We start from the raw sequence: 14254 nt of genomic DNA on the forward strand, positions 1-14254 counted from the left end.
CACCGCCTGGGAGAAGAGTGCCCCGCGTGGAGAGGACAGGTGCTGCAAAGGCCCCGAGGCCGCAGAGAGTTTTCCGGGTATTTTGAAATCAGTAGGATGCCAACCCCAGGGTTTCCAGAAAGAGGAGAGCGTGGAAGAGAAGCTTTCCCCCGCTCCCTTCGTTGTTTGAGTTCTGAGATCGCCCAGACACATTTCCCTCACGTGAGGGGAGAATGGATGTGGAAAGGCGAGAGGGAAGCCAGCAGGCCAGGGAGGGGCTGCGGGGCAGGAGGGGGACGTGACCGTGGCTGGGCCCAGAGGGGTTGCGGGGCGGGAGGGGGGGCTGAGACTCTCACTCAGTAACAGTCCCCCTCTTCCCCTACACTCTTCCAGAAAATACAGGAAGCTTCACAGCCAGGCCCGCCTGGAAGGCCAACCGACCCGTGACAGCACAACGAAAACCAGGTTCTAACCAGAGTCCAGCACATTTGGTGAACTCAGACAACATCCACTAACAATTAGCACCCCTCGGCTTGGTCCCCGGTACCGTGGCTACGTCATATCGGGGCTTTTTGGAGTCTGAGACTTACTGACAAATGTGGGTTAGACGCTGTGGCTCTGCAGCCATAGAAGCCGCCAAGGTTCCTGACAAACAGGCTGGCTTTGTCTCCATTTTCAAGACCAGACCTGGGGCACTTCCGGATCTGGATCACTGGAGGAGAGGCTTCTCCGGGACTGGGCCTCTGTCTTCAAATATCTGAGGTATTGGTGCATCAAAAGAGCAGGCGTTTGTTTAACGTGGACTCAGACAACAGATCATCAAGTTCTGGCTATAAAGGACAGAGAAGCAGATTTCAACTTAATATAAGGAGGATCCTTCTAAGACAGAGAAGTCCAGAGATGAAAAGGGCCACTGAGGAGAGAGTGAACTCCCCTTCAGGAGAGGTATTCAAGGAGAGGTGCGTGTCCACTTGAGCGGATTCAGGAATAATGAAATTTAGCATTCATGCAACATTTCAGAATGCCAGGTGCAAGCCTACGTGTTATATATACTATCTTATATAATTCTCTCAACAATCCTGAGAGAGAGGTAATATGAATATCCACAGTTTATAGATAAGTAAACCGAAGCTCAGAGAGGTTATACCAATCTTGATCAAGGTCCCCTAGATATTATATAATGTACTAGCACACTGACCCAAGTAGCTCCAAAATCCATGATCTTAATCAATCAACCAATGCTTCTCTAAATGAGGCCAAGAGCATCCCTAATGGAACTGATTAAAATGCAGATTCCTGGGCCATACTCCAGGCATAATTCTTTTACATCTCTGAAGAATGGGTCCAGGAATCTGCATTTTAATAAGGTGTTTCTGAGAGCCACAGATATTTAAAAGCCACTACTTGATGCCCTACTAACCTGACTTGGGGAGATGGGGCATGAAGGGTGTGATGTGATGACCTTTAAAGTTTCCTCCATTCCTGAATGTCTAAAAATCTCTAATTAATGGCAAGTATAGTTCTCTGTGGATTTTATTTTTATTTTCCTGCCGCCCCCATCATTCAGGACAGCAGTGAGTTTGTCCCTTGGGTAGGAACCACTAACTTCTATTCTGGACAAAAGGCAATGATCACAGATAAATAGTAGTTAACACTCATTAAGCCTTTACTATGTGCTGGTAGCTCTGCTAAGCACTTGGCATGCATCATCTCACAAAATTCTTATGCCCTATGAGGTAGGTGCCATCTCTCCAGATGATGAAACTGAGGTCTGAAGAAGAAAAATAACTTGTCCAAGGTTAACTCCTATATTAGTCAGAGTTCTCCAAAGAAACAGAAATGACAGGATATATACATATGTATGTATGAGACTATTTAGAAATTAATTATAGGAATTGGCTCAAACGACCAGTCTGTGGGGACAGGCAAATCTGAATTCCACAGGGCAGACCACAAGCTGGGAAATCCAATGAAGGTTTCAATGTATTTCCCAGGAGAAGCTGGCTGGTTGAAGTAGAGATAGAAATTCTGACTGCTGAAATCATCAGTTTTCCTTTTAAGGACTTCATCTGATTAGATGAATCTTCTGTCTTTGCTGAAGGCAATCTTCTTTGCTGATTGTAGAAGTAATAGATACAATCAACTGCCTCATGATTTAAATCCTTCCATGAAATACCCTCACAGTAACAATCAGGCCAGTGCTTGCTTGACCAAACAAGTGGACATCATAACCTGGCCAAGTTGACATGAACTTAGTCATCACACCTGTCAAGTTAGTAGGAAAGTCAGGATGCAAATGCAGGTCTGCTTGAGAAAAGAGCCCACACGTTTAACCATTCTCAGACACGGTTTCAGCCGAGGGGGCAGGTGACGCTTCTGACTTGGAGAATGAAGGCCTGTGCTACAACTTTCCAAATAGTTTGTCCTTGTAACTTATATAGTCCCTCATTCATTCAATGAGCACGCAGTGAGGATCTTCTATGTGTCAGACTGAAGTCATGGAGCTTATCGTTATTTACCAAAGGTATATTGAAGGTCATGGAAGATGCACTTGTTGCTGGAAGAACACATATTGTGATGACTAAGGTCAGAGAAATGAGGTTTAAAGAGAGATCTGAATAGTCGGTAGAAATAGAGTGACCGAATACTTTATTGTCTAGAAATAGAGTAACCAAATACTTCATTGTCTAAAGTAGAACACGTTAGAGCAGTGGTTCTCAGTTGGGGGTTAATTTTGCCTCCTGGGGGCAATGAGCAATGTCTGGGGATGTTTTTGATTTGTAACAACTGGGGCGGTGCTACTGGCATCTAGTGGGTTGCCAGGGATGCTGCTAAACATCCTGTAATACACAGGACTGATCCCACGTCAAGGCATTATCTGGTTAAAAAATATCGCTAGTATAGAGGTTGAGAAACTCTGGGTTAAAGAGTGAAAATGATCCTACTAATACTTACACCAGGACAATTGCCATAATCCAGGAGGGTCCCAGGCACGCCCATTGAGAGTTTAAAAGCTGAAAACGTCCTGAAAGGTGACCCAGACACCCCCTTATGTGTCAGGCAAGCTAAATGAATTTCCCAAGATCACAACAGTGATTCATAAGCAAATCAGCATAATAATTTAGTCAGCTCAGGGAAGAGTTTGGCTAGAGTAGTAAATTCACTGCCCAGGCCAGTGGGCTCTGGAACAATCTTCCCCAAGACCTAAGGCTGCCCAAGTATCGGTCACTTTGCAAAGAGACTTTCTTTGGTCTCCAGACTGTTCTCTGAAATCATGGAAACATATACAGCACTTAGATGTGAAGCTGGCTGGTGTGTGTTTGAAATGGGGGAAGGAGGGAAGCTTTAGGTTTAGGTTTAAAAAGCTTTAATGGACTCACAACTAATATACTTGATGGTGAAAGACTGATAGCTTTCCCTCCAAGATCAGGAACAAGACAAGGATGCCTACTTTTACTACCGCTATTCAACATTGTACTGGAGGTTGTAGCCAGAGCCATTAGGCAAGAAGAAAAAATAAAAGACATCCGAACTGGAAAGGAGGAAGTAAAACCGTAAGACTACCTCTATTTGCAGATGACATGAGCCATCTGGTACCCGCAGCTGAGAGTCAGAGCTTAATGGGTCCAGAGTTTCTGTCTGGGTGATGCAAAACTTTCAATAATGGATGGTGCTTGTTGGTAGCACAACCTTGTAAATGTGGTTAATGCCACTGAATTTTACATTTAAAAATGGTTAAAATGACAAATTTTATGTTCTATAGAAGTTACCACAATAAACCGAAATTTCAAAGACTTTGGTCACTTAACTTTGAGGATCCTCTGGCTGTTACCGTAACCCCAACTTTCAGCCTGAAGTTGGTGATAATGAATCCCCATCTCCCCTTGGCCAGGGAGCCAGAACAAAATCTCTCTTATACCTCAGCCACACATTCTGATCTTCTGTCTCTGTGCAGAGGTCTCTTCATTTCGAGGAAACAGAATCTGCTTCCAGCTCCTCCTCGAGAGGTTCACATGGACCCAGTGAGTTACGTGGAATAATTTCAAGAATAGCCACGGAATCAGTAGGTCCAACTGCCATTCTCCCAACTTCTAATTTAGTCTTGAAAAGTCAAAGGGGGTGGGGAAGCAGAAAGGTGAAAGTGATCAAATGAGGCTGCACCTGATCTTTCCACTTTAATAATTGTGGTTCCAACTCTCAGGGAATAGTAATTATGCTTATGGACAGATTTTCCATTGTTTGTTTGTTTGTTTGTTTGTTTTTTAAAGATTTATTTATTTATTTAATTTCCCCCCCTCCCCTGGTTGTCTGTTCTTGGTGTCTATTTGCTGCGTCTTGTTTCTTTGTCCGCTTCTGTTGTCGTCAGCGGCACGGGAAGTGTGGGCGGCACCATTCCTGGGCAGGCTGCATCCTCATTCGCGCTGGGTGGCTCTCCTTATGGGGCGCACTCCTTGCGCGTGGGGCTCCCCTACGCAGGGGACACCCCTGCGTGGCGTGGCACTCCTTGCGCGCATCAGCACTGCGCATGGCCAGCTCCACACGGGTCAAGGAGGCCCGGGGTTTGAACCGCGGACCTCCCATGTGGTAGACGGATGCCCTAACCACTGGGCCAAAGTCCGTTTCCCCATTGTTTGTTTTTAATTCATAAAGGTTTTTATTTTTTAATCCTTTCTCCTGTGCATACTGGTCTAACTGGGAATCCAGGATTAGATGGAATCTATGGCAATGTCCAGCCTGCTCAGAGTTCACCAGATCCTGTCCTCATGGAGCTTTCATTCTTGTAAGGGAAGACGGCCACTACACAATAAATAAGTAGATTATATGCTTATATAAATGATAAATGCTGGAGGGGGTGATAAAAAGTAGAACATGATGCTGGGGTAGAGGATGCAGTTTTAAAGAGGGTGATTAGAGTAGGCTTTGGTGAGAAGGTGACATGAGACTTGACAAAGGTGAAGCAGATACCTTGGAGAAGAGGTTTCTAGGCAGAGGGCACAGCTGGTCTTGAGGCAGAAGCCTGTCTGGAGTGTTTGAGGAACAGCAAGGAGCTGAGAGGAGATGGGGCAGCATAAATGAGTGGGAGCGTGGAGGAGCTGAGGTTAGGTGGGAAACAGAGCTTCAGAGCCTGTGGGGTCTTGAGGACATGTAAGACTCGGCTTTTCCTTCTAGGGACATGTGAGCCATGGGAGGATTTTGAGCAGAGGAGGGACATGACCTGACTTTTACAGGATCTCTCTGGCTGCTCTGAGGAAGCTCAACAATGGACTGGAAGGAGAAAAGGGCAGAAACGTGAGGCCAGCAAGGAGGCTACTGCAACCAACCCAGGCAAGAGCTGATAGGGAGCGCTGTAGAGGCAGAGAGAAGTGGTTGGAATCTGGGTGTATCTTAAAGGCAGGACCAACAGGCTTTTCCGATGGATTGAAAGTGAAACGTGAGAGTTGAGGGGAGTGAAAATTGACTCCAAACTTCTTGGACTGAGCAACGGGATGGATGGGGTTGTCTTCAACCGAGATGAGTAAGGCTGAAAGAGGAGCAGGGTGGAGGAAAGATCAGGGGTTCACACCAGTTAGACATTTTCTTAGTGTCCTGCACAGGGGTGCCATGACTTCCTGGGACTTTGCTGCCTGAACAAGTAGAAGAATAAGGGAAACGGGAATCTAGAGTAGAAGAGAACTAACTCCAGCACTATCAATTGAACCCTTCCTCGGAGCCATGCACCCAGAGGTTTCCAAGGATCATCCTCATGACCGCCCTGCCGTGCAGATACTATTATCACCCCAATGAGCTCTGAGCCTGGGGAGGGAAGTCACTGGCTGGAGGCCACACCTAGATGGCAAGTGCAGAGCCAGGGTTGGAACTCAGATCTGTCTGGCTCAGAGCCTGAACGTTTACCCCTGCTGTGGGGTAAGGGCAGTAGAAGCCTGGGGAAGAGTCAAAGATTCACTGAGGATAAGGACTTAAGTTCAATCTTAGGAAAGGAGAAAGTGGATTTACCAAACACAGGATGAAGTCCTACTCCTTGTCACAAACTAAAAGGCCCTGCATGCTCTGGCCCCTGCTTCCTTCTTGAGTTACTTGTTCATTATGCTCCACTAGCCTGCTTTTGAGACACATCAAGGTTTTTCCCACTTGAGGGCTTTCCCTCACATAGTTCCATATGCCTAGAATGCTCCTCCTGCTTCTTTTCCTGGATGACTCCTACATATCTATGGGGGCTCAGCTCAAATATCACGTCCTCCAGGAAGCCTTCCCTGATCATCACTGCGCCCCATCTAGAACTAGTCTCATTATATCCTGAACTTCTCTTTGATAGCACTTGAGACAATTGTCATAGTTATTTGTGCAATTTTGTGTTCAGTGTCTACCTCTTTCACCAGATCAGAACCATCCAATAAAACTTTCTGCAATGATGGAAATGTTCTAGCCTTATGACATCCCATATGGTAGCCACTAGCCACCTGTAACTACTGAGCACTTGAAATGTGATTAGTGTGACTGAGGAGTGGATTTTTGAATTTTATATAATTTAAATTAATTAACATTTAAAAATTAAATACCTACATGTGGCTAGTGAATCCTGTTGTTGGACATTACAGCTTTCAACTGTGAGCTTCTCAAGGACAAGGACCATGTCTATTTTATTTAGTTGTAGAATTCCTTGCATCCTGTCTGCAAATCTTGCCTTCAAGAAATCCTCCTAGGAAGAGACCCAGAAAATTCTGACTTGCCCAAGGTCACTTAATGAGGCAGAACTGGAAGCAAAATGTCAACCTCCTAAATCTCCTGTTCCTAGTACTTTCCCTGAATGGACAGCAGATAAAAGGCAGGTCTTGAATAAACCATCCCAGAGCAGTGTGAAGGTGCTCCTGAGTCCGAGGAAGGACTGCTCCTTTAGCCACCCCAATTTCGTTTTCCCCTTTCCCGACCCTGTAAACTACTTAGTGGCAAATATTCAATTAACACTTGGTCTCCCAGGGGGCCGAGCCTGTTCCAAAGCCCACTCTTGCCAACACTCTGCAAGGCACTCTGAAAAAAATTTTAAACCGTATTGCTATCAGGAAATCTTCTGGCAATCTGTGCATACAATACACAGGGTGTGGTTTAAAAAACATCTAATTTGTGATTTGTAATCCACTCACAGTCTCATGTGGATGTCCCTTTTAATTTATTTCTTTATGAATTGAGGTCAAGCATTTCAAGGCTAATTTTGACTTCATTCAAATGTAGTTTGGGGTTTACAGAGTAAAATTTTTGGGAGTCCAACCTGGTAAACTTAAATATTTTGTTTTTATAAATGATTGTTCAGATATTATAATAATAATAATAATAATAATAATAATAATAATAATAATGTGTTGAGTGGTTTGTGTGTGCCAGGTATTTACCACACATCATCTCCAATATACCTATCAACACTAGTATTCTTAAGAGTTCCCATTTTATGTCTAGGGAAACTGAGTCTAAAAGAGGTTAAGTCACTTGCTCAAAGACACACAGGCAGAACCCAAGTCTGCCTGACTCAAAAGCCAGTGCTTTTAACCAGTACACTGCTTGGCTTCCCTACTAGATAGCATATGTATGCAGGTTTGTGCATAAAATATCAAGAAGAATAATCAAGAAACCTACCCGGGGGGAATGGGACTAGGAATTGGGAGGCATTTTTGTACTTCTCTTTGAACTTTATTTACCCTCTTTGTTATTTTTATGATTAAAAACTAAGTCAATATTAAAATGTAAGTAAAAATCTCTCCCTATTTTTAGTTTTTTTTTTTCATTAAGGAAGAAGTTGACATGATAGTACTGTGGCTGTATACTAGTAGATTAAATATGCAAGAAATCTTTGAATAATTTGCAAAGCTCATGAATTATTTATAAATAAAATTATTTGCAAATTATGTGCAAATTATTTGAGAATTTATCCTAGCAAAACCATTCCCATATATATTATATTCTTATTTTGAGTACCAAATTTCTTATTTCCCTTTCAGAAGTATTTTTTATTTGGGGCTAAAGGGTTTATTTTTAACATGATATTTGTTTTCAATGAAAGAGATGTTTTCCTTGAGGGAGTTACAGTTGGACATTTATATTGTTATGTATTCATACATCATTTCTAGATATTATAACTGAACATCTTTTAGCTTTGATGAAATAATGTTGTATTACATAATAAGATAAGTATCAATTAATAAAAGCTTTTCATCACATGAAGCATTGTCCCCTCCACCTCTCACCCCCAGCTAATAAAATTAAATTTACACTGCTTGAGAAAGAGAGATGATAATCCCCTTCATAACTCAGAGCCCAGAGAGCTGTATCAGCTACACTAAAAGTCACTTGGGAGAATTCTACAGTGGCTTAGGACAAAAAACATTTTTTTAAGTCAAGAAAATACACATATGGTAAGCAATAATGTATCCTTTCCAACAAACCCAAATGGAGTCTACTTTTACCATCCAAATGGCCAGGGCTTCTAAATCTCAAGAAATGATCTTTTCAATGCCCCAGCTCATATTCTTGGAATCTGTTTAATAAGTACCATCTGCTTCAGGCAGCAAAAAATCCGTGAGAAGCCCCTCTACAGGGCCTCTGTCCTCTCCATTGATTGGTTTTATTTCCCCAAGATTTCCACAGCATTTTTGGCATCCCTTTAAAATTTCCATCCTCTAAGCAGTGCATTCCTGATGCTCCTGATGACAGCCTTTGAAGGCAAGTCTCACTCTAGCTAGCTGTTACAAAAACCTTTCATTCAGAAGGCAAGAGGGTTCAGCTACGGTGCACAGTCCTCTCATTCACACTTCATAAACAACAGGACTTTGCCCAAGCGTCTCCTCTAGGAGGGATTCTTGGCTTTTTAGGAACCGGTTTGCAACATCAGTATCATTCCCTCCCAAAAGACCTTGCTGAAAAATTAGGAATTTCACAGCATAGAAGGAGGACTGGGGAGGACAGATGTCATTGCGTGGACTCATCAATTCAGTCCACATTTCAAAACAGCAGCTAATGCTTCCTTAAAGCACAGACCTCAAAATTCCTTTAGGATTGAGAGCAACTGAAAGGGAAAATATAGCAGCCGTGACTCCCCCAAAAGATCCTGATGGATCTGAAAAATTGAACTGAGTCAGTGATACAGAGGCTGGGCTGCTGGGGTAGGAAAATGGCTTGTCTCCTCCAGGCCTGATTCCACCCCCCTCTGATACAGTTCCCTTTAAATGAAAAAAGCCCCGGAGATGCCCCCCTGGAGGTTTTTGTTTTTTGAAAGGAAAGCCTGTTTGCCTCTGCCTGGCACTCGCCCCCGTGGTACTTACGGCAGCTGCCTTAGCTGGAATAAGTCCTCCTCCATGTCCGCGCTGCGCCCGGACGAGCCCTTTTCATGGCCCTTACATGGTGGTGGGGGGTGACGAGCGCTCGGGGTTTCAGCACCGGGTGCTGGACAGCTCCCGCGCCGCTTCCTCCCGCGGGCGGCAGCTGTTCGGAGGAGGGAGCCACCAGCCACCAGCCCACGAGACAAAGCCGCCGCCACCAGGAGACCGCGGCGAGAGTGGGAGGAGAGGCGGAGGCGGAGGGCAGAGCAAGCTGCGCGGGGAGAGGGGGCGGGGAGAACCTTTCTGGTTAGAGGAATTTGCAGCCTCTCTGTGGCTGGTGGTGTTTTACTGGCGCGCCTATAGGGCAAAGCAGCCTGAGAAATGGCCGTGGGGTACCAATGAACACCCTTTGGTTGACGACGCCTCTCTCTGTTTATTTGTAGAGATTCATTAATGTTGTTCAGAGTTATAGGGACTGAAAAAAAAAAAAAAAAGGAAATGTGTTCACCCATTGAACCACGGTTGATTGAATACCCACTGTGTGTTGGGCATTGTAATAGGCCTGGGCATATGACAGAGAACCAGTTAGACATGGCATTGTCATCATGGAGCTGAAGGTGTAGTGAAATGAATCAAGAAAAAAAGTAAGCTGAGGATGAGACAGGCCAAAGATCACTCATTCATTCACTCATTCAACAAACACTATTGATTTCTACAGCCCTGACTCTGGAAAATCAAAGATGAATAAGACAAAGCCCCTGGCTTCAAGGCGTTCTCCATCTAGTGTAATGGTTCCCCCAGCCTCTTTCCCACTGGAACGTCTGCCCCCCATCCTCCTTTAGAACTTAAGCTCTATGATGCTTCACTGATGTATCCCACATACTTAGAACAGTGCCTGGCACATAGAAGGTGCTCAATAAATATTTGTTGAATGACTGATTCTCAATTCAGGCTGCATGTAAGCATCAGCTAGCTCCACGACAGAACACCAGTTGAATCCAGCTCTCTGGAGATAGAGACTGGACCTGTTTTATTGTTTTTTTTTGTTGTTGTTGTTGTTTTTAATTAGAAAAGTTGTAGGTTTAAAGAAAAATCATGCAGAAAATGGAGTTCCCATTTACCCTTCCCCCATTATTAGCAACTTGTATTAGTGTGGTACGTTTGTTACAATTGATGAGAGAATATTATTGTAATTGTACTATTAACTATAGTCCATGGTTTACATTAAGGCTCCCTGTCTGTATTGTACAGTCCTCTTTTTTTTTTTTTAATTTTATTCTAGGAACATATATGTAATGTAAAAATTTCCCCCAGACCTGGCAGGGGCAAGAACCCCTCGCCTAGTGTGAACACATGAAGACCAGAGAAACTGTACAACAGAAGAGCGAACTACAAAGATGACCCATGAAGACAGCTGGCAAGACGTAGGAGAGCAATGCTTGAATGGAGTCCACATAGAAGTAAAGGAAGAGGGAAAACATTTCCCCCTTTACTTGTTGATAAGAGAGTTGAGAGAAGGTGCTAGGAACCCATGCTAAAAACTGGGAACAATTTCATGTCAAGCACCCATTGGGGTTAATAAGCCCTAAATTGCTCCCCCAAAAGGATTTAATGAAAAGCTAGGGTTGAAGGTGTGCCAGGCACTCTGGTATGTGTTTCAGCCACATGTTCTCTTTAATTTCTGCAACAGTCATATGAGGCGGGAATGATTATTATTCCCATTTTACAGATAAAGGTTCAAGGCTCAAAGAGAGGGTAAGGAACTTGCTGAAGGTCACTCAGACAGGAAAGAGTTGATCTGGAATTAAAACCCATTCTGTCTCTATAGCCTTCACTTTGAAGTGCTAGGCTTTCTTTGAGACTTTCCAAAGCAACCACCCATTGTGGGTATAGTAGGAAAAATTTGAATTATTGAAACACTGGAAACATATTTAAAGGAATCGAATGTTGGGAAAACCAGTTATTCAGTGGCACTAAAATGCCAATTCATTTTTCATTCCACAGATATTAAATGAGCAACAACCATGTGCCTTGTACAATGTTCATTTGTATCAACCCATTCACTGACTACTGACTACTCTCATGCTGGACAGTCAATCACAACTCAGCCCCACACATTCACTTCTAAAGGAATCTGCCCCACCCCTGCTGTCTAAGGCCTGCATTTGGTACCAGCAAGATATGGCTTCCAGCCACAGGTGGCTCAGGAGTGGTCACTAACCTAAAGACACCCAAACCAAACCTTGCAGGTAGCCTGTTGTCGCAGAGCTGCAAAATGGTTGGGGGGGTGGGGTGGGGTGAGGAGTGTCTATTTTCAGGGGCAGTATTCAAATGTCTCTGAAGCCTCTTACTCTACATGCCACTCTTTTTTTTCCTTTCAATTTTCCTGACCAGGTCTGACACTCTAGGGCTCTGTGACTCTTCTATGGGCTCATCCTAGTTAGTCCCTGCACTATCCCAGTTCAGGGTCTATTCATGTGCCTTAATCGTGATTTTGGCGGTTTCAACTGAGGTTCAAATTCCTTCAGCGAACAGGGAGTTTGCGGCCTGGAATTGGAAAGTGGTCAAAGTAGGAACAGCTCCTGGGATTCTCTTCCAAGTTCCACCTCTTGCTGGCTAGGAAAACTTTGAGCAGGTTAGTTAACTGCCTGTGCCTGAATGTCCTCATCAGCAATACAGGGATAAATAAGCATTCCTAGTTCAAAGGGTGGTAGTGAGGATCAAGAATAAAATGTCGGTAAAGGACTAAGCACAGTGCCAGGTACACAGTAAGGGCATAATAAATGTTAGTTGTTACTGTGACTTTTCTCTCTACACACTGACTTCCTCTTCTCCTCATTATCATTTCTACTCCCTCAAAATATTAGTTGGCCTTTGGAAGATAGGAAGGGGAGGTGTGCTGTTGGTGGAAAATAAATCCTCACCAAGTTTAACTGGAAATCCACAAAAAAAAGTCCAAAATGGAGAAAACAAAAACTAGTAATCTTATTTAGAAATATGGCAGGAGTAGCTGCTAAGGACTGAAAGAAGTGGAACGGGAATGTCTTAACCTATTGTATATTTGGGGGTACTATTTTATTTTTAAAAAATATGTGCATGTATTACCTTGATTTAAAAAATATGAACATATAATAAAATATTGGTTTCCTGTGGCCCTGCCTCGACTTCATAGTGTCCTGACAAGTCCAGCTCATCTATTAAGCACATCCATTTCCTACCTTCTAAGAAAGCTTTTATGGGTCATAGGGAGTGCCCATGGTATGGTAGTGATTGGCTGCAATTTAGTTCAGATGACTACTCCTAGAGCAATCAGCTGTGGCCAGGGTCTCAAAACAGAGAACACAGCTGCTGAGGTGACAGAGGTTGTGGGTGGGGCAGATTCCCAGAAGGCCAGGTGGGAGGGGAAAACTTTGATTGACGTTGATGGTATCCTATCCATAAAGTTCTCCAGGAAGGCTCCCAGAGTTCTCTAGCCCTGCCATATTCTCCCATCTCCTATTTGTTCAGCACTCTTCATTCTCAATCAAGCATTTAGCAAGTATTTATTCCTGCCAAACATTGTGGAAACAAACGTTGAGCATAATTTTGTTGCTATGTATGTATTTGCCTTCTCTCTCTCACTTAGATTATAAGATCAAAACAGGAGCCTACTTTATATGGTTCCCACACCCTACAAAGAACCAAGCATCCTGCCAAACGATCTGCCATTGTGCAGTTTTGGAGTCAGACAGACATGGCTCTGTGACTTACACCCGCATGACTGTAGACAAGTTATTTTACCACTTGAGTCTCAGTTGCCTTGTCTGTAAAATGGGGACAATGATAACTACGTGCAGGTCCATTGTGAGACTTAAACAAGATAATGGGTATTCAAGTATGTAGCAAATGATTTTATGTGCCCAAATACATGTCAACCTCCAAATATTAATACAACTAGGTTCTTAGATATAAGATCTAAAAAAGGCTTTTAAGCCAAATTAATATATTACATTTTAAGGAGTATTTTGATTTTAAAAATGTGCAAATGGCTGTTAAAATTGTATTTATTAGTGTAGTTACATTTAAAATGGCAGATTATATAAAACAATAACTCATTTATAAATGTTCCTTTTCTCCTTTTCTCCATTGTATTTATGGGACAATTTTATTTGAACTGCAGACATATGTCTTTAATGGACAAAAATGTTTTCAAATTAGATTGTGAGGGCATATGGGAATCCCTTATATTTTTTATGTAACATTTATGTAATCTAAAGCTTCTTTAAAAAGAAAAAAAAATTTTTTTTTTAAAGAGCCAAAAAAATTAGTGTGGTGATGGTTTACAACCCTGTGAATATACTAAAAAACATCGAATTGTTCACTTCAAAAGAGTGGATTGTATGTATGTGAATTAAATCTCAATAAAGCTGATTTTTAAAAATAATTACTTTTAAAATTGGCTTCCAACATTTCAATGAGGAGATTTCACATAACAGGATTGTTAGCTTTTAAAAAAAATTAGAGTACAGCATGCCTCCCCGGGGTCTGCTTTTCTTTTTGACCACAGGCAGCTGGGGCCATGCAGCCTGGGGGTTGCCCAGGCTATAGCCTGCCAGCTGCAAGCTTCCTGCATTTTTATTCCCTGTCTGCCCTGAGGCTTTGGAAGTCCACCCCTTAAAACTTGGAGTACAGTACTTAGTACCTAATAGGCACTGAAAAAAACCTTAGTGAAGGAATTGCTGTAATTTTTTTCTTTTCTCTCAGCTATATGATTATATTTGATTATTTTTCTAAAGTAGTGGTTTTCACGTCTAAACATCCACCAGCATCCCCTGGAGGGTTAACACACAGATCGCTGAATCCCACGCCCAGAGTTTCAGATTCAGTAGGTCTCGGGTGGGACCGCAGAATTTGCATTTCTAACAGGTTCCCAGGTGATGCTGATGTTGTTGGGACCACACTGGGAGTTTTAAAGTTATATCTGGATGAGA

The 14254-nt window shown here is 43.0% G+C and overlaps 2 protein-coding genes across 5 annotated transcripts in view; one reads left to right on the forward strand and one right to left on the reverse strand.

The window, feature by feature from the left end:
* The window catches only part of SVOP (SV2 related protein), a 69166-nt gene extending 59453 nt beyond the window's left edge, over nucleotides 1-9713 (reverse strand). The window contains exons 1-3 of one of the 4 annotated variants that reach the window (XM_071209831.1): nucleotides 9288-9639; nucleotides 6541-6676; nucleotides 570-809 (exon numbers count right to left, since the gene is read on the reverse strand). In XM_071209831.1, coding sequence (XP_071065932.1) covers nucleotides 570-652 — 83 coding nt within the window. In that variant the 5' untranslated portion in view covers nucleotides 653-809; nucleotides 6541-6676; nucleotides 9288-9639. Of the gene's footprint in view, nucleotides 1-569; nucleotides 810-6540; nucleotides 6677-9287 lie in introns of all 4 variants that reach the window. The other 3 variants (XM_071209832.1, XM_004470184.5, XM_004470185.5) reach the window with 3 other exon arrangements.
* Nucleotides 1-14254, forward strand: part of USP30 (ubiquitin specific peptidase 30) — a 66209-nt gene that overhangs the window by 2769 nt on the left and 49186 nt on the right. The window lies entirely within an intron of this gene.

This window comes from Dasypus novemcinctus, chromosome 19 (genome assembly GCF_030445035.2).
Source record: "Dasypus novemcinctus isolate mDasNov1 chromosome 19, mDasNov1.1.hap2, whole genome shotgun sequence".
Taxonomy (NCBI): Eukaryota; Metazoa; Chordata; class Mammalia; order Cingulata; family Dasypodidae; genus Dasypus; species Dasypus novemcinctus.